The 20,019-nt window shown below is 40.6% G+C and overlaps 1 protein-coding gene across 5 annotated transcripts; it reads right to left on the bottom strand.

Annotated features, from left to right (window-relative positions):
* Positions 1 to 413: 413 nt before the first annotated feature.
* Positions 414 to 15,339, bottom strand: slc25a27 (solute carrier family 25 member 27). Of its 5 annotated transcripts, none has more exons than XM_073057222.1 (9): positions 14,045 to 15,339; positions 13,200 to 13,379; positions 12,097 to 12,181; positions 10,247 to 10,369; positions 9,063 to 9,175; positions 8,200 to 8,284; positions 6,639 to 6,746; positions 692 to 794; positions 414 to 587 (listed from the first exon to the last, which is right to left on the bottom strand). In XM_073057222.1, exons 1-9 carry the CDS (start codon positions 14,145 to 14,147, stop codon positions 516 to 518), a joined length of 972 nt encoding a protein of 323 aa, XP_072913323.1. In that variant the 5' UTR covers positions 14,148 to 15,339; the 3' UTR covers positions 414 to 515. The 5 variants fall into 5 exon arrangements, with proteins under 5 accessions (XP_072913323.1, XP_072913324.1, XP_072913325.1 ...); XM_073057223.1 differs by having other exon boundaries at positions 14,048 to 15,335; XM_073057224.1 differs by having other exon boundaries at positions 6,639 to 6,731; positions 14,045 to 15,331.
* Positions 15,340 to 20,019: the final 4,680 nt, after the last annotated feature.

The raw sequence follows: 20,019 nt of genomic DNA, 5'->3' as shown, positions 1-20,019 counted from the left end.
ATTCTGATCCACCAACAAGGTCTTGTCTGTAGACTCAAACAATTTCATTTATTAGAAAATATTAGAAATATTCAGCAGGTGAAACAGTGTCTGTGAAGATGCAGATCAGGTATCACATTTGTAAACTTCTGTCCAAACCTCTGAATATTTCCACCTCTTTTAAAAAAAAGTTCAGGTATCCATCATCTATAATACTTAATGGAAATGCAGTATCTGGGAACACAAAACAATATTAATATAAGCTGAAGCCAGATTATTTTTTTTAAAAAGTGATCTTTACTTTTCACTTTCTAAAGCTGTACTATATTGAATTTGAGTTGATAAAATTTACACACCTGAGTATCTCCAGAATTTTCTGTTTTATGGGGGGCAGAGTTGGTACTAACCATAACATTTTGATACCCACAATGAGCAAGTGAAAGAGTTTCAATTTTATTTCCATTTTTCTCCCTACACTCCAGCATCACAGTTGTCAAAGCAGAACTTCACAGAAGTTATATTAGATCTAGTAGACATCAAAATGAACTGAGGCCCGTTAATTTTCTGATCTGTTCAAATGTGAGCCAAAATGTCAATGACCAAGGTGCCTGAAATAGAAATTAAAATCAAATCAACTAAATAAAATCCTTTCCACGCAAACGTGTTTTAAAGTCAGAAATTTTAGGCATTACATAAAATTTTCAATATTTACCATTCTTGCCCAAATTGGCAGAAACCCTTTATACAATGACAATAATCCTTCTCTCTTTATCGTCTGCTTCAGACAATCATACGTGGACGTATATAGTAAGCCCCTAGTAACAAAAACAAAAGGCAAATAAATAAGTACAACAAAATTCTCAGAGTTAATTAATACAATGAAATCACTTTTAAAACAAATGTGTGTACAAAGCCCATTAACTGAATAAAGTATAGATGAATTTAGAAAGAATGTAAACACTCTGTCACTCTGTATTTCAGCTTAACGATTTTATTTGGCCACACAAAGCAATGGATAATTTGCCAAGCATCAAATGCACTTCTGTACCAAGATATACGATTGATAATTTTTCCAGCTTTGTGATGACAAAAATATGTAATTGAGTTATCTTTTTATTGCAAGGTATTCCCAAAGTATGTACAGTGGATTACAGTTAATTGGGGAATTGGTTAATCAGAGCAGACACATACCTGGGAAAACTCTCAGAGAACAAAAACAAATCAAAAACATTGCTGGGATACCTTTCATTTATTTGGGACACCACAACACTTAATTTAGACAGGAGGCTGTTGCCGAACAGTTTCTAAATAGTGTTAAGTTACATGCATTTGTGTCGCCATTAGATGCTACACCATGCTTGGAGTGAACAGATTTTAAACAGCATCAGTTGTATGTGTTTGTGTTCAACAAGCTGTGATCTTTGTCACTGATTGTTAGTGAGAAATAAGCAGAATGGCAATTTAGAACTATTTTGCTCACTGCGGTTTCAAACATTGAGGCCTGGAAATGTCAGAAAAGCCCGAGGTGAAAAAGAAACAATTTCACTATTTCAACAAGTTAGGAACTACAAAGAACTTGAAAGTACCAACAATTATTTTGAATGTTACCTTTGGTCCCCCCCAAACATTTGTCTCTCCGCTGTGGCCCCCAGTATATTTGATAAATATACATTTGAATATGACAACAGCCACACCACCCGGTTCACTGCTTTGACTGGCAGACTGAACCAGGAGAGGGTAGTCGGCAGGTCTCATACCCCAGTGAGATTGGGACATGCCTGTCCTGGCATGTGAAGTCAGCTCTAGCGGATTGGGCAAATGAGATCTACAGCGTGGTCAAGAAGGTGATTCTGCAGCTCTGTGGAGAGCAAGGGACATGATGAGGCACAGTCGTGGTCATCTACCACTATCAGGGAACAACCCAGTTGTGAAATCTACTTGTACCACTGGACATGAACTTCCGAAGTTGAGAGAGCTTAACTGCTCCAGTGCTATAGCTTTCCCACTTTAAAAACTCTCCCGCACAGGTCTCCTGTCTTCATTGGATACAACGGATAACCCATCAGTAGTACTGGGAGTGTTCCAATTTGTCCTGTATTTAAATGTATAATGTGTTAATCAGTTAAATGGTAGTTTAAATGGAACCAGATGGGGGAGGAGATACAAAGAAGAAACTCAGGTGTGTGGGTAATGGGTAGGTGAACCAGGTTGGGAGTATGATGAATCTGGGAGGAGGCAGGAGACAAGTGGAAAATGAAAGGAGAACTTAAGATGGACCGCTAGGAGTGGGAAAGGAACACTGGGTTACATGAATTTGGAAAATTCACTGTTGATACCATTGGGCTACAGGCTACCTAAGTGTTTGAGGTTGACCTCAACAAGGCAGTAGAGAAGAACAAGGACAAGCAGGTTGATGTGAGAATATCAAGACGTACAAACAAGCTGGACGAACTCAGCAGGCCGGGCAGCATCCGTTGAAAGAAGCAGTCAACATTTTGGGTCGAGACCCTTCGTCAGGACTAAAGAAGGAGGGGGCAGGGGCCCTATAAAGAAGGTGGGGGGGAGGGTGGAAAACCAATCAGAGGAAAGATCAAGGGGTGGGGGAGGGGAAGCAGGGAGGGGATAGGCAGGAGAGGTGAAGAAGGAATCTGAGTGGAAAGCACTATGGGTAGTAGAAGAAGGCAGATTCATGAGAGGTGATAGGCAGCTAGAAGAGGAGACAGAGTGAAACTGGGATGGGGGAAGGGAGAGGGAGGGAATTACCGGAAGTTGGAGAATTTGATGTTCATACCAAGGGGCTGGAGACTACCCAGACGGTATATGAGATGTTGTTCCTCTAACCGAAGTTTGGCCTCATCATGGCAGTAGAGGAGGCCATGTATGGACATATCTGAATGGGAATGTGAAGGAGAGTTGAAGTGAGTGGCAACCGGGAGATCCTGTCTGTTGTGGCGGACAGAGTGTAGGTGCTCGACGAAGCGGTCCCCCAATCTGCGTCGGGTCTCGCCGATGTAGAGTAGGCTGCACCGGGTGTACGGGATGCAATAGATTACCCCAACAGACTCACAAGTGAAGTGTTGGCTCACCTGGAAGGACTGTTTGGGGCCCTGAATGGTGGTAAGAGAGGAGGTGTGGGGACAGGTGTAGCACTAACGCTTGCAGAGATAAGTGCCGGGTGGGAGATCTGTGGGGAGGGACGTGTGGACCAGGCAGTTGCGGAGGGAATGATCCTTGCAAAAAGCAGAAAGGGGTAGAGAGGGAAAGATGTCCTTAGTGGTGGGGTCCTGTTGAAGGTGGTGGAAGTTGCGGAGGATAATATGCTGGATCCGGAGGCTGGTGGGGTGATAGGTGAGGACAAGGGGAACACAGTCCCTCTTGTGGTGATGGGAGGATGAGGTGAGGGCTGAAGTGCGGGAAATGGAGGAGATGCGGGTGAGGGCATCATTGATGACAGCAGAAGGGAAACCGTGATTCTTAAAGAAAGAGGACATTTGGGATGTCCTGGAACGGAAAGCCTCATCCTTGGAGCAGATGCGGCGGAGACGGAGGAAGTGGGAATAGGGAATAGAATTTTTGCATTTGGCAGGGTGGGAAGAGGTATAATCAAGCTAGTTATGGGAGTCAGTGGGTATGTGAGAATAGGAAGGTGAAAAGAAATGGCATGTAACTGGAAGCTCTGAATGCAACAGACAAAGTTGGAGGAAGGGCACATAAACCTCCTGAGGTTTCCTAGAAGAGGGCTTTCTACAATTCTCTACACAATGGACTACAGACTATCGGACTTTATTTAATAATGGTACACACAATAGTGCCTTTATTTAAGAAGGGTAGTAAAGAAAAACCTGGCAATTATGGACTAGAAAGCCTAACATATGTGGTAAGTAAATTACTGAAGGATAGGATAGACACACATTTGGAAAGAAAGGCAATGATTAGGGATAGTCAGCATTGCTTTGGGCATGGGAGATCATGTCTCCTACATATTGATAACTAAGAAGGTCAATAAAGGTAGGGTGGCAGGCGTAGTCTGTATGGACTTCAGCAACGCCTTTGATACAGCTGCTCTGGTATATTAGGTTGAGATCCAGGGAGTGCTGGCTAACTAGATATAGAATTGGCTTGAGAGTGAGCAAAGGGTGATAGCAGAAGGTTGTTTTTTGACTAGAGGCCCATTTCTAGTGGTGTGCCTTGGTTGAGAATGAACAAGGCATGGTTAGTTTGACAATGACAGTAAAATAAGTGATAATATAGACAGTGAAGGGTAATAGTAGAATTACAGTGGGATCTTGATCAGCTAGGTAAGTGGGTCGAGGAATGGTGAATGTAATTTAATTCAGATATGTGCAAAGTGTTGCATTTAGAGAAGTCAAACAAGAGTAGGACTTACACGGTAAATCATAGGTCCCTGGGGAGAGTTGTACAACAAAGGGATCTAGGAGTACAAGTACATAGATCCCTGAAAGTGGTATCAGAGCCATAAAGGGCTGCTTTTGGCACATTGATCTTCATCAGTCAAGGTACTGAGTATAGGAGTTGGGATATTATTAGTACAAGATGTTGGTGAGGCTGCACTTGGAGTACTATGTTCCATTTAGGTCACCTGCTATAAGACGCCATTATGCTGGAAAGAATGGAGATAGGATTCACAATTATGATACTGGCACTAGATTTTAGGGTTAAGTAACACAGGCTAGGACTTTATTCCTTGGAGTAGTGGAGACTGGAGTACAGTGGTGCTTGAAGTTATGAGGGGCGTAGACAGGATGAAAGCACAAAGTCTTTTCCCCAGGGTTGGAGGAATCAAGAACTAGAGTGATAGGTTTATGTGAGAAGGGACAGACTTAAAAGGGGCCCAAGGGGTAACTTCTTCATGCAGAGGGTGGTAAATATACAGAATGAGTTGCTGGAGGAAACAATAGAAGTGGATGCAAAAACAACATTTAAAAGACTTTAAGACAAGGACATGGCTAGGATACGTTTAAAAGGATATGGATAAAATATGAGAAAATTCAATTAGTTTGGAAGGACATCTTGGTTGACATAGATGAGCTGGGCCAAAGGGTCTGTTTCCATGCTGTACGACTCTATATAGTCAAGCATGGCATATATATTGTAATTTCCTATATCACCTGATCCCACTTGCTTCAAAAAGGCAACAAATATACCAGTGCCTAAGAAGAATAATGTGAGCTGCCTTAATGACTATCACCCAGTAGCACTCACATCGACAGTGATGAAATGCTTTGAGAGGCTAGTCATGACTAGACTGAACTCCTGCCTCAGCAAGGACCTGGACCCATTGCAATTTGCCTATCGCCACAAAAGTCAACCGCAGATGCAATCTCTGTGGCTCTTCATATGGCTTTAGACCACCTGCACAACACAAATACCTACGTCAGGAAGCTGCTCATTGACTATAGCTCAGCATTTGATACCATCATTCCTGATTGAGAACTTACAGAACCTGGGCCTCTGTAATTGGATCCTTGGTTTCCTAACAGGAATACCACAATCTGTTCAGATTGGTGATAACACATCCTCCTCGGTGACAATTCACACTGGTGCACTTCAGGGGTGTGTGCTTATCCCACTGCTCTCTCTATATACCCATGACTCTGTGGCTAGGCAGAGCTCAAATACCATCTATAAATTTGCTGATGATACAACCATTGTTGGTAGAATCTCAGATAGTGACAAGAGGGCGTACAGGAGTGAGATATGCCAAATAGTGGAGTGATGTCACAGCAACAACCTTGTACTTATTGTCAGTAAGACGAAAGAGCTGATTGTGAACGAACGGTAAGATAAAAGAACACATACCAGTCCTCAGAGGGATCAGAAGTGGAGAGAGTGAGCAGTTTCAAGTTCCTGGGTGTCAAGATCTCTGAGGCTCTAACCTGGTCCCAATGTATCAATGCAGTTATATAGAAGGCAAGGCAGCAACTGTACTTCATTAGGAGTTTGAAGAGATTTGGTATGTCAACAAATACACTCAAAAACTTCTATAGATATACAATGCAGAGCATCCTGAAAGGCTGCTTCACTGGCTGGTATGGGGGAGCTACTGCACAGGACCAAAACAAGCTGCAGAGGGTTGAAAAATTTAGTCGACTCCATCTTGGGTACTGGCCTACAAAGCACCCAGGACATCTTCAACAAGCGGTGTCTCAGAAAGGCAGCATCCATTATTAAGGACCTCCAGCACCCAAGGCATGCCCTTTTCTCACTGTTACCATCAGGTAGAGCACAGAAGCCTGAAGGCACACACTCAGCGATTCAGGAACAGCTTCCTCCCCTCTGCTAGCTGATCCCTAAATGGGCATTGAATCCTTTAACACTACCTCACTTTCTAAATATATATTATTTCTGTTTTTTGCATTAAACAAATAGAAATTTTAATCTATTCAATAATGTATACAATAATTAATTTACTTATTTATTCTTATTATTTTATTTTTTTCTTCTCTATTATGTATTGCATTGAACTGCTGCTAAGTTAACAAATTTCACGACACATGCCAGTGATAATAAACCTGATTCTGATTCCTTAAAGATTATTTCCCACAAGCAAGCATTTTACACACTCCAAATATGATTGCTTTCTATCTATAGTAGAAATATGTTTGCATCTGAACAGAAATTAAATTTACCACACTAACCTTCCTTGTTTGTCTCTTGTCTGATTCATGATTCTGGTTTTAATGACATCTGCAGGTGTTCCCATGGTAGCAGCAACTAGTCCTGCACAAATGCTGAATAGAAGAATTCTGTAATATATTTGCTACAAATTTTAATTTAGAAGGACTTTAACACGGTGCCATTTTCCATTTGTCTTATATTACTTTGAAATTACCTGTTAATGTATAGTGCAAGAAGGGAAATGGCACTGGATGATTTAATACTACTGAAAAAGAAATATATATGTACTAAGGAAAAATACAGTCTTTGTGACAAAAACTGACAGAAGAATCAAGACTGAATCAAATGTGCAAGACCTGTGATTATCAGTTAAGATTAAATGATTTATTATTTTAAAAGTGCCCATTTTAGATAACTTTTTAGATAATTAACACCCAGCTTGAATGATGAGCAACCCAGATTGCTAGCTGAACATGACATAAAGGTGAATAAAAGTATCAACATACAAATGAACTAGGAGCAGCAGTGGGCCACTATGACCTGGGCCTGCTCAGCTACTTAAAAAATACATAGCTGATTTGAAAGCAATGTCAACTGAGCACTTCTATATATCTGTGGTAACCTTTCCAGATGTGGTTTCAGTACTCTATGCAAATTATGCCTAGTTCCCACTACATCTCAAAGCTCTACAATATATTATTTTTTTTAAAAATTCCTACCAAAACAAACAATTTCACATTACACTCCATTTGCCGGCCTGTTGCCTACCCTTAACTTATCTATTCTCTTTGTGATCTCAAGGCCTCTTCATAATTTACTTTTTTTACCTATCAGCAAATTTAACAACAATACTTTGGTACCTTCGTTCAAGGCATTTATATAAATTGTAGGAAGTTAAAACTCCACAGAAGCTAAATAGGCAATCTGATGAGAGCATCAAAAGAAACTGCTCAAACATCAGGGTTTCCATAACATACAACTTTTCCCCTTAGTTTTCAACCATAAATGAGCGCCAGCCATAAATAAGGAAATATCTACTTATAAAGAAGATACACAGTACAAAAGATCTTAATTCATAATGTCAGAAGAAAGCTTATACAGTTAAACTATAAATTTGGCACATGAAAATGTGGAATGGTGAAGGAGAGGAGGGGAAGTAATCACTGGAAGTTGGAGAAATCAATGTTCATGCCATTAGGCTAGCGGCTACCCACATGGAATATAAAGAGTTGCCCTCCCTCCAACCTGAGTGTGGCCTCATTGTGGCAATAAGGGAAAATGTGAAGGTGCTGTTTCAGCATAGTTTCTAAACTATTGGATATTATTCAATTATTAACACAACACACTTTTGCTTTATATTTTTCAAAAAGACATTTGAGTAGCACAATAAATTTTCCAGTGAACCCCAGTAAACTTAAGGTGAGCAAAGGAACAGGGTACTGGTGAGTCAAAAAGAATGGAGGAATCAGCACTGAGTTAGATGCTGAACCATCAGTATTTCTGATGAATGGGATGGTGGATTATTGGAGTTTTATTGGTTAGTATAACAGTTTGGAAGTGGTTATTTAGGATAGTCAGTACCTTGATAAAGCGTGGCACAAGCTACCATCCTTCAGAGCTGTGTTTCGTAATAAGAAGTATTTCACTGTATCATAGGTAGTTAGATCTGAAAATAAAGTCACAGAAAAAAATCAAATGAAAATGAATTTATATGGTGACGACTTATCTAAAATAATGAAGATGCTTCACTTTTTAAAGGCACTAGACATCCATTAATTAATCAATGACACCAATTTGATGAAAATTAATCTATGAAATCATGGCATCAAAGGTTACAGGGAAAAGGCTGGGAACTGCGGAGGCTGGGAGGGGATAGAAAAAAGGATCAGCCGAGACTGAATGCTGGAGCAGACTCGATGAGCCAGATGGCCTAATTCTGCTCCTACGTCTTATGGTCTAATCAAATTGCTCGGCATCTAAATACTGGCAGCAATTTAAGAAACAGTATAATTAAAACTTCACTTATGCTAAATACATTGTAAGGTTTTAACCTACAAGCTGGTACTTCTTTGGACTGTGGGAGGAAACTAGAGCACTCAGAGAAAACCCCTGTGGTCACAAGGAGAACATACAATCTCCGTACAGGCAGAGCGGGAACTGAAATTGGGTCAGCTATACTGTAAAGCATTGTGCTAACCACTATGCTACTGTGCTGCCTCACATTCACAGTAGAGCAAAGAAATACAGTAGAATCAATGAAAAACTACACACAAAGACTTGCTTACCTCGCATTTTAATTAAAACTCAGTAGAGTTCTGGGTTAACCTCAGCACATTCCATGTGTACTACTTCTAACTATCAATGTCATGTTTGAATAAAGTCTTTCGGCATTATGGCAATTATTTTGTTAACATATTTTGGCAAACATGGATTTTTCAGATTACCTCCCAGGCTGACTAAGGCGGCTCTCTGCACATTTGGTATCCAACCTGCCCACAATCCTCGAATTCCACCTTCGGACAAAATTTTGACAAAAGCGTGGTAGACTCCATGGATCCTAGAAACAAAATTATACATTACAAAGGTCTTCAAAGTGAAACCGCAGGAAAGAAATCAAATCAAATCTATGACAAGTACATCAAATGGAATTTCCTTGGTGCCTCACCATTTTTCGCTGCACATTTATTCAAATACTCATTCTAGTGCCCATCCCTCACTGTATCGTCGTGATTCTTGTGGTGAAGGTTATTGGTAGGGTTCAGGAATTTGTATCAGCAACAATGAAGGAATCCTTAATTATTTCCCAATGAGGCTGGTGTGCAACTTGTAAGAAACCCGCCACTGCCCGTAAGGAGTCTGTACATTCTCCCCATGATGGCATGGGTTTCCTCCGAGTTCTATGGTTCCCTCCCACAGTTCAAACATGTACCAGTTGGTAGGGTAGTTGTTCATTGTAAACTGTCCCATGACTAGATTAGGATTAAATTGGTGGATTGCTGGGTGGCATGGCTCACAGGTCCTATTCCGTGTAGTATCTCAATAAATAAATAAAAATAATTTTTTTAAAAAATGTGCAGGTAGAGGAGTTCCAATTCATCCATTGCCCTTACCCTTCCACAGTGAAGTTGTATAACTATGGTGATTTCAAAGAAGGATGACATACAGGTTACTGTGGCTGCAGTCACTGCACTGGTGGTGGACAGGGTGAATTCAAGGTTTTGTGTTATTTTAAGGACATCACTCCCAGCTCTGGTTTGACTTTCCACTTCAGCAGCTTGAGTTTTCCAAACTTATCCTGATAGCTAAAGATACTTCAGCTAAATAACTTCCATCTAGGGTCTTTTGCATGATCTGTCATCTAGAAGAACATATAGTTCCAGATAGTATTCGCAATATCAATGACAAAGGTCTCTTAGACTCATTTGTAGATATTGGGGATATTTGAATTTTCCAGATTCAAAATGATAAGATTTTTTTTATTAGAAAGATTATGGAAATATATATAGATTCACAGCAGCATTATATAAATGAACAGCACAGTAGCCTCAAAGGTTTGACTCCTCTTGTTCCTGAAATGCAAGGCATTTATTAAGTTCACAAAGATATATGATTTAACAATATGTCTCACCTTGGAGGCTTTCCTTCAAGCCGCCTTCTCCCTTCCATCTGCATCTGAACTTTCACCAGATCTGTTGGGCTGGCAAAAAATTGTCCAATGGCACCAGATATCATTCCTCCCAGTACAGCTTTCCTGCCCAAAGGTAGATACAAGTAAAAAACACAATTGGATTTTAATCTTTCATTGTTTTTCCATGTATATTCCTTCCATGGAATTCGTGCCTCTTCATCATTTCATCAAAATGTGAAAAACTCTCAGAATCACAATGCCAGGATCAAATTATCCAAAACTTACTTTATTTGAATATGTTACTTTGATCATTTATTTTAAACCTTTGTTTCCCATCAATTTCTCCCACCCTGTATGCATTATTTTTATTTAACGGGCTGTATTTTTTCCACTTCTGATGTTACAACTAAATACTAAAATGTTGACTTAAGAGTAGCAGATTTGAAATCTCAGTCTGTTACAAACTTTACTAGCTTTTGGCTTGATTCTGCTGGCAAGGTGTCTAATGCTATATAATACCTATTACTTTGACATATATTAAGATTTATTTTATTTCTTACATCCAGCTCACAACATGAGGGAGTAAGAATCTTTTATGTTGCGTCTCTATCCCAATGTACAAGCAATAGGAAGGGGAATGTGAGAGGATATTACCCAAACACTAAGACTGTGTACATAATTGTTTTGTATACATGTATGTACTGTCTGGTTCACAATCAGACCAACATACAGTCAGATATGCAATTAGATCAGTGTGTATTGATGAATCTGATGGCCTGGTGAAAGAAGCTATCCCAGAGCCTGTTGGTCCTGGCCTTAAAACTGTGGTATTGTTTGCCAAATGGAAGCAGCTGAAACAGTTTGTGGTTGGTGTGGCTGGAGTTCCTGATGATCCCCTGGGTCCTTTTTACGCACCTGCTGCTGTAAGTGTCCTGAATAGAGGGAAGTTCACATTCACAGATGTGCTGGGCTGTCCGCACATCTTATCGATGAGAGATGATAAGGTAGCAGTGAGGAAAACACAGTGCCTAAAACATTATTGAAAAGGGCAACTAAATGATTGATTAAATAATCAGATTGCAGACTTGTGAAATTAATAATGCATGAATTGAGAAGGAAGTGTACATTAGATATGGTGAATTCAATGTCAAATCAATAGCACAAAGAAATAAATCCCAAATTAGCAGTGGAAATGCAAAGAAAACAAAAGTTACTTTTGCTTTAATGCTATGTATTTTAAATTTGTAATGTTATGTATTTTAAATTTGTAATTATTCATTTTCAAAGAAATAAGATAGACAACTTGTAATATTTAACTTACAGTATGTCAGAGAATAACTGGCAGTGATTAGATGTGAGTGGATGTCATATTGTATCTATATTGGTACACTACTTTGACAGCAAATTTCATGCTCTTTATTAAATTATCTACCTGCAATAATCAGAATTTCTTTGAAAATGCAGCATTTTAAATAATCCAATGATTTTTATATCCTGTGTAGTCTTCCACACTCAGTAACTCTAACATACCTCCCTTAAGGGCTCAAACTAGGGCCAAAAGGACAATTAACCCAACTCAAAATATCAAAACCATAGTGCTGTGTACATGATTGCAGTGTGCCACAGCAAAAGGAAAGCAGCTAGAAATGAATTACAAGGTCATTGGTATTCATTGTGGGAAATGTGTCTAAACTGCTGGCTACTGGCCAAAATAAAAATAATAAATCCTTTTCCTTCATCTTTCTATTTTTGACATTTGTGTAAAGGATACTACAAAAGACCTTTATGTTAACCAAGAAAAAAGTGAACCAAGTTGATAATCTTATTTCACAGTTGTCCTTCACATTTACCACAAAGGGAAGTAGCCATCATCGTTCTTCTTAAGTAGTGAATCACGAAGCTGTTCATATGCAACCATCCGTACACCTGAATACACTGGTACCCAACATAGAGAAATGAAAGAATATTAGTGAGAATAAAGGCCACGTTCAGAATGCAAACACAATAAGTGGATATTATACTCATTTTTCTTTTTGCTTTCAGCACATCATACTTTTACCAAAATGGTGAGAGGATGGTGGACAATCTGCTGACAAGTCTATTAATTTTCAACCAGTTTATGAATCACAAAACATTGCTTTCTAACATATGTGTATGTTGATACGGACAATTGGCACTTGTATCATCTCTCAACACAGCAACTGGGATCTGGATCAACTGTGGGAGAATTTGTCACCGTAGTGATTACACAGCTAGTAGAGCACTGTATCACAGCTCTAGAAACCCACTTTCAATTCTGATCACTGGTACATCTGCATGCAGTTTGTATGTTCTCCCTGTGACCATGTGCGTTTCCTCCCACACGCCAAAACTGTGCAGGTTGGGAGATTATTTGGCCTCCATAAATTGTCTGCATTATACAAATAACAGGTAGAATCTGGGGGGTGGGGAAAATAATCAATAGGAAGTACAAAGAATAAATGGGTTAGGGTAGAATTAGTGTAATAAATATAAGTGCGTGTTTGCGAGAATTCAGTGGGCCAAAGGGCCTATTTTAATGCAGAATCCTTCCCCAACTCTATGACATCCCATAATCTACCTTGCTACTTTTGATGTCATAAGTCAGATTTTAATTCACATTGCTCCAGTTTTTTATAGATCCTTTATATTTAGGCTTACATGATGTAAACCACCTAATGAATATATAAAATGCAAGCTGCTAGCTTTACAGAAAATAGGTCTTTATGTGATAAAGTTAGTATCATGCACTTCTGCAATGAGGCAGCAAATTATGTCACAGAATGAACACAGCACTCAACATTTCTAACCATTAAGTGTAATCCAAGAGAAACTTGTTTATCAAGAAAATGGGCACAGGAATGGTACAGCATTGAATTAAAACTTTGATTACTTAACGAATAAAACAGTACAACATTTTTCAACAGGCCATCACCTATATGTCTGTAGATGGCAGGAGTGACACCTTGCCACAGCCTAAACAGGCCCTCCTCTTTAACTATTCCAAAGGCTGTCTGTATCATTCCCCTGTAAGGCTTCCATGTTTTATGCAATTGATCAGCTGCTTCCCCTTGAATCTGAAGTCTTGTTTTAGTCAAATCAAGTGGAAACGTTACTAAAACAGAAAAAGGGTAATTAACATAATAACAAATAAATATAACGTAGAATTAATAAAATTCTATAAACTATAATCCTGGATCTGTACAGTTTGCAGAAATGTTACCAAATATTCTGGTGCCTGCTTTACAATCATAAGCAACCATTCATAACATACCTACATATTTATGCAAGATACTCCCAGTGTTTCTATACCGAACCTTGTATCAGTTATTATTTAACAAAAGTCAAACATCGCTCTCTTTAGTACTCCAATACCTCTCACGCATTCAGGACTTTGTTTTAAACCAAGCTGCCTTTGCATTCCTATGACTATTCACTTTAATTCTTCCTGAAACTTTCCTAATTTTAAAAAAAATACAACTCACAAGATATGTGTTGACAATACTTCTAAATTATTGGGTTTCTTTACAGTGGCGTTTCCTTAGACTAGTTTTCAAAAAAATTTTTGATCAGGTGTGTATATTTGTTCTCTTACTAAACTTATCAAACAACTTTTGACCCTAACAGTGAATCACTCCTCCCCCTCAGTAGTGAGGTGAATCGGTCTGATTTAGTTGCAACTAATTGGGCAGCTGGATAGTTAATAAAAATACAATCGATCTAAATGCAAACGGAAAACTTTTGAACCTTGGCAACTACACACAAAAGGTCAAAATGTACCACCTGTCTCTGCCACAGCGGCGGCGCAGGCCGTCAGCACGAACTTAGCAGGCAGGGCATGCCCGGCCCAGGCTGGCTGTTGCCCACCGCCCTGCCGGCTCATCACACTGAGTCGGCCCCGAGTGCACACTCCGATGGATTAAACATTAAAAAAAAAGAAACGATAATTAGTGGTGCACATGTATTTTCTGACGCAAAGAAAGAGGTTACACGGCGTGTCCGAATAAGAATGCCGCCGGCAGACAGGCACCGAGTCGGCGGCACACGAGTACAGCAGCCAGCGGTCAGAGTGACAGTCGCGGGGGACAAGCAGCGAGATCGAGCCGTGAGGAACCAGGCCGCTGGACCGCCCGGTTTTCGGTTCAGCTCTCGATGCAGGCGGGAAGGGGAATGTCCGTTCAGTGTGCGCCTGCTCGCACCGACTCAGCGGCAAAGGGCTGCGACTATCAACCGTGCTGAACCAGGGACAACTCACTGCGTTAAAATATTTGAACGGCAAAGTGCAGATTTGATCGCGAATAGAAAACAAGGAAATGAAGTCTCATATTAAATGTTTTAGGTGTATGCATTTTAACCTTTTAAAAGCTTTAATATTTTGTACTGCGTTTAAGTGTCAGGCGTTTAGCGTCGCAGCGAGGCATGGACGAGTCCATAAGACCACAAGATAGAGGAGCTGAATTAGGCCATTTGGCCCATCGCGTCTGCTCTGTCATTTCATCATGGCTGATCCAATTTTCCTCTCAGCCCCAATCTTCTGCCTTCTCGCTGTGTCACTTTATACCCTCAATCAAGAATCCATTAACCTCTGCCTTAAATTTACACATGGACTTGACCTCCACAGCTGTCTGTGGCAAATAATTCCACAGATTCACCACTCTCTGCTAAAGAATTCCTCCTCATCTCTGTTCTAAAAGGACACCCTTCTACTCTGAGCTGTATCCTCTCATCTTAGACTCTTCCACCATAGGAAACATCCTCTCCACATCCACTCTTTCAACATTCTTCTGAATTCTAGTGAATACAGGCCCAGACCCATCAAATGCTCTTCATATGTCTAGAGATTCAATCCTGGAAGAATTTTCATGAAACTATTGAGCCCTCTCCAGTTTCAGCACATCCTTTCTAAGATAAAGATAAGGGTCCCAAATCTGCTCACAATACTTATAGTGGGGTCTGACCAATGCTTTATAAAGTCTCAACATTACAATCTTTATATTCTAGTCCTCTTGAAATGAATGCATTTCAAATTGCATTTGCCTTCCTCACCACAGACTCAGCCTGTAAATTAACCTTTAGGGAATCCTGCACAAGGACTCCCAAGTTACTTTGCACCTCAGTTTTTTTTTGTGTATTTTATCCCCATTTAGAAGATAGTCAACCCTTTCATTTCTTCAACCAAAGTGCATACACTTCCCAACACTGTATTCCATCTGCCATTTCTTTGCCCATTCTTAAGTCCTTCCTGAAAACTACCTGCCCCTCCACCTATCTTCATATTGTCTGCAAACTTTGCAACAAAGCCATCAATTCCGTTATCTAAATCATTGACATATAATGTAGAAAGAATTGGTCCCAACACAGAACCCCGAGGAACACCACTAGTCACTGGCAGCCAGCCAGAAAAGGATCCCTTTCTTCCCACTCTTTGCCTCCTGCCAATCAGTCACTTCTTTATCCATGCTAGAATGTTTCCTGTAATAGCGTACACTCTGAGCTTGTTATGCAGCCTCGTGTGGCACCTTGTCAAGGACCTTCTGAAAATCCAAGTACACAACATCAACCGATTCTCCTTTGTCTATCCTGCTTATTATTTCTTCCAAGAATTCCAACAGAATGTCAGGGAAGATTTTCCCTTGAGGAAACTATGCTGACTACAGCTTATTTTATCATCTGCCTCCAAGTTCACTGAGACCTCATCCTTAATAATCGACTCCAACATCTTCCCAACCACTGATGTCAGAATAACTGGCCAACAGGTTCATTTCTTCTGCCTCTCTCCTGGAAGAGTGAGGTGACATTTGCAATTTTCCAGTCTTCCAGAACCATTCCAGAATCTAGTGACGCTTGAAGTATCATTACTAATGCCTCCACAATCTCTTCAGCCACTTCTTTCAGATCAATGGCATGTACACCATCTGATCCAGATACTTATCTACCTGCTGACCTTTCAGTTTCACAAGAACCTTCTCTCTAGTTATGGTAATTTCACACACTTCATGCCCTTTGACACCTGAAACTACCACCATACTGCTAGTGTCTTCCACAATGAAGACTGATGCAAAATACTCATTCACTATTTCCGCCATTTCGTTGTCCCCCATTATTACTTTTCCAGCATCATTTTCCAGGGGTTCTATATCCACTCTTACCTCTTCTTTTTTCATTATATGAATCTGAAGTAACTTTTGGTATCTTGTTTAATATTATCGGCTAGCTTACTTTCGTATTTCACCTTTACCTTCTTAATGACTTTTTTAGTTGCTTTCTGTTGGTTTTTAAAAGGTGCAATAATAACAAGGTTGTTGTGATGGGAGATTTTAATTTCCCAATATTGATTGGCATCGCCCTTGAGCAAAGGGTTTAGATGGGGTGGAATTTGTTAGGTGTGTTCAGGAAGGTTTCCTGACACAATATGTAGATAAGCCTACAAGAGGAGAGGCTGTACTTGATCTGGTATTGGGAAATGAACCTGGTCAGGTGTCAAGTCTCTCAGTGGGAGAGCATTTTGGAGATAGTGATCACAATTCTATCTCCTTTACCATAGCATTGGAGAGGATTAGGAGCAGACAAGTTAGGAAAACGTTTAATTGGAGTAAGGGGAAACATGAGGCTATCAGGCAGGAACTTGGAAGCATAAATTGAGCAGGTGTTCTCAGGGAAATGTATGGCAGAAATGTGGCAAATGTTCAGGGGATATTTGCGTGGTGTTCTGCATAGATTCATTCCATTGAGACAAAGGATGGCAGGATACAAGAACCATGGTGTACAAAGGCTGATGAAAATCTAGTCAAGAAGAAAAGCGTACGGAAGGTCAAAATAACTAGGTAATGATAGAGATCTAGAAAATTATAAGGCTAGCAGGAAGCTTAAGAATGAAATTAGGAGAGCCAGAAGGGGCCATGAGAAGGACTTGGCAAGCAGAGTTAAGGATAACCCCAAGGCGTTCTACAAGTGTGTGAAGAGCAAGAAGATTAGACATGAGAGTATAAGACCAATCAAGTGTGACAGTGGGAAAGTGTATATGGAACCAGAGGAGGTAGCTGAGGTACTTAATGAATACTTTGCCTCAGTATTCATTACAGAAAAGGACGTTGGCGATTGTAGGGATGACTTACAGCGGACTGAAAAGCTTGAGCATGTAGATATTGAGAATGAGGATGTGCTGGAGCTTCTGGAAAGCATCAAATTGGATATGTCATCAGGACCGGATGGGATGTACCCCAGGTTACTGTGGGAAGCGAGGGAGGAGATTGCTGAGCCTCTGGCAATGATCTTCGCATCATCAACGTGGATGGGAGAGGCTCCGGAGGATTGGAAGGTGACAGATGTTGTTCTCGTGTTCAAGAAAGGGAGTAGAGATAGCCCAGGAAATTACAGACCAGTGAGACTTACTTCAGTGGTTGGTAAATTGATGGAAAAGATCATGAGAGGCAGGATTTATGAACATTTGGAGAGGTGTAATAAGATTAGGTATAGTCAGCATGGCTTTGTGAAAAGCAGGTTGTGCCTTACGAGCCTGATTGAATTTTTTGAGGATGTGACTAAACACATTGATGAAGGTAGAGCAGTTGGTATAGTGTATATGGATTTCAGTAAGGCATTTGATAAGGTACCCCATGCAAGGCTTATTGAGAAAGTAAGGAGGCATGGATTCAAGGGGACCTTTCTTTGTGGATCCAGAATTGGCTTGCCCACAGAAGGCAAAGAGTGGTTGTAGACAGGTCATATTCTGCATCGAGGTCAAAGACCAGTGGTGTGGCTCAGGGATCTGTTCTGGGATCCTTACTCTTTGTGATTTTTATAAATGACCTGAATGAGGAAGTGGAGGGATGAGTTAGTAAATTTGCTGATGACACAAAGGTTGGGGGTGTTGTGCATAGTGTGGAGGGCTGTCAGAGGTTACAGTGGGACATCAATAGGATGCAAAGTTGGGCTGAGAAGTGGCAGATGGAGTTCTACCCAGATAAGTGTGAAGTGGTTCATTTTGGTAGGTCAAATATGATAGCAGAATGGTAAGACTTGGCAGTGTGGAGGATCAGAGAGATCTTGGGGTCTAAGTCCATAGGACACTCAAAGCTGCTGTGCAGGTTGATTCTGTGGTTAAAAAGGTGTACGGTGAATTGGCCTTCATCAATTGTGGAGTTGAATTTAGGAGCCAAGAGGTAATGTTGCAGCCATATAGGATCCTGGTCGGACCCCACTTGGAGTACTGTGCTTAGCTCTGGTCTCCTCACTACAGGAAGGGCATGGAAACTATAGAAAAGGTGTAGAGGAGATTTACAAGAATGTTGCTGGATTGGGGAGCATGCCTTATGAGAATAGGTTGAGTGAACTTGGCCATTTCTCCTTGGAATGATGAAGGATGAGAGGTGACCTGATAGAGGTGTATAAGATGACTAGAGGCATTGATCGTGTGGATAGTCAGAAGCTTTTTCCCAGGACTGAAATAGCTAACATGAGAGGGCACAGTTTTAAGCTGTTTGGAAGTAGGTACAGAGGGGATGTGAAGGGTATGTTTTTACACAGAGTGGTGAGAGCGTGGAATGGGCTGCCGGCAACGGTAGTGGAGGCGGATACAATAGGGTCTTTTAAGAGACTCCTGGATAGGTACACGGAGCTTAGGAAAATAGAGGGCTATGGGTAACCCTAGGTTATTTCTAAAGTGTGTGTTCAGTACAACATTGTGAACCGAAGGGCCTGTTTGTGCTGTAGTGTTTTCTATGTTTCCCAATCCTCTAAATTCCCACTAATTTTTGCTCTATTATATGCCCTCTTGTTGGCTTTGCCTTCTCTTGTTGGTCATGGTTGTGTCATTTTTCTTTTAAAATACTTCTTCCTGTTTGGGAAGTATGCATCCTGTGCCTTCCGAATTGCTTCCAGAGATTCCAGCTATTGCCAGTCTGCCGTCGTCCCTGCCAGTGTTCTTTTCAAGTAAATTCTGGCCAACTCCTCTGTCATGTCTCTGTAATTCCCTTTATTCCACTGTAGTAGTGATACATCTGACTTTAGCTTCCCCTTCTCAAATTTCAGGGTGAATTTGATCATGTTATGAGCACTTTCCTCTAATGGCTCTTTTACCTTAAACTCTCTAATCAATTCTGGTTCATTGCACAACACCCAATAAAGAATAGCTGATCGTCTAGTAGGCTCAACCATGAGCTGCTCTAAAATGCCATCTCATAGGCTCTCTGGAAATTCCCCCTGCTAGAGTACAGCACTAATCTGACTCTCCCAATCTACCTGCATAATGAAGTCTCCCATGGCTATTATTGTGTTGGCATTTTTATCTCCCATTGTAATTTGTGGACCACATCCTTACTACTGTTTGGGTGTCTGTATGCAACTCCAATCAGGGTCTTTTTACCCTTGCAGTTCCTTAGCTCTATCCGCAATGATTCAACACATTCCAACCCTCTTTCACCTCTTTCTAATGATTTGATTTCATTTTTTACCAACAGAGCAACACCACCCCCTCTGCCTTCCCCCCCCCCCCCCCCTTTCAATACAATGTGTATCCTTGGACATTAAGCTCTCAGCGATAATCTTTCAGCCATGATTTACTGATGCCTACAATATCATATCTGCAACTGTGCTGCAAGTTAATCTACCTTATTCTGTATACCACGCACATTCCGATACAACACCTATAGTTCTGTATTCAGCCTTTATAATTTTGTTGCACCATGCTCAACCTTTTGATTCCTGACTTTGTCTGAGGTCTTACCAATATCTGCCTCCACAACCTCTCCACTGAC

This window comes from Hemitrygon akajei, chromosome 9 (assembly GCF_048418815.1).
Source record: "Hemitrygon akajei chromosome 9, sHemAka1.3, whole genome shotgun sequence".
NCBI lineage: Eukaryota > Metazoa > Chordata > Chondrichthyes > Myliobatiformes > Dasyatidae > Hemitrygon > Hemitrygon akajei.
Note: the sequence above shows the minus strand (reverse complement) of the source record. Positions and strands in the feature narration are given on the sequence as shown.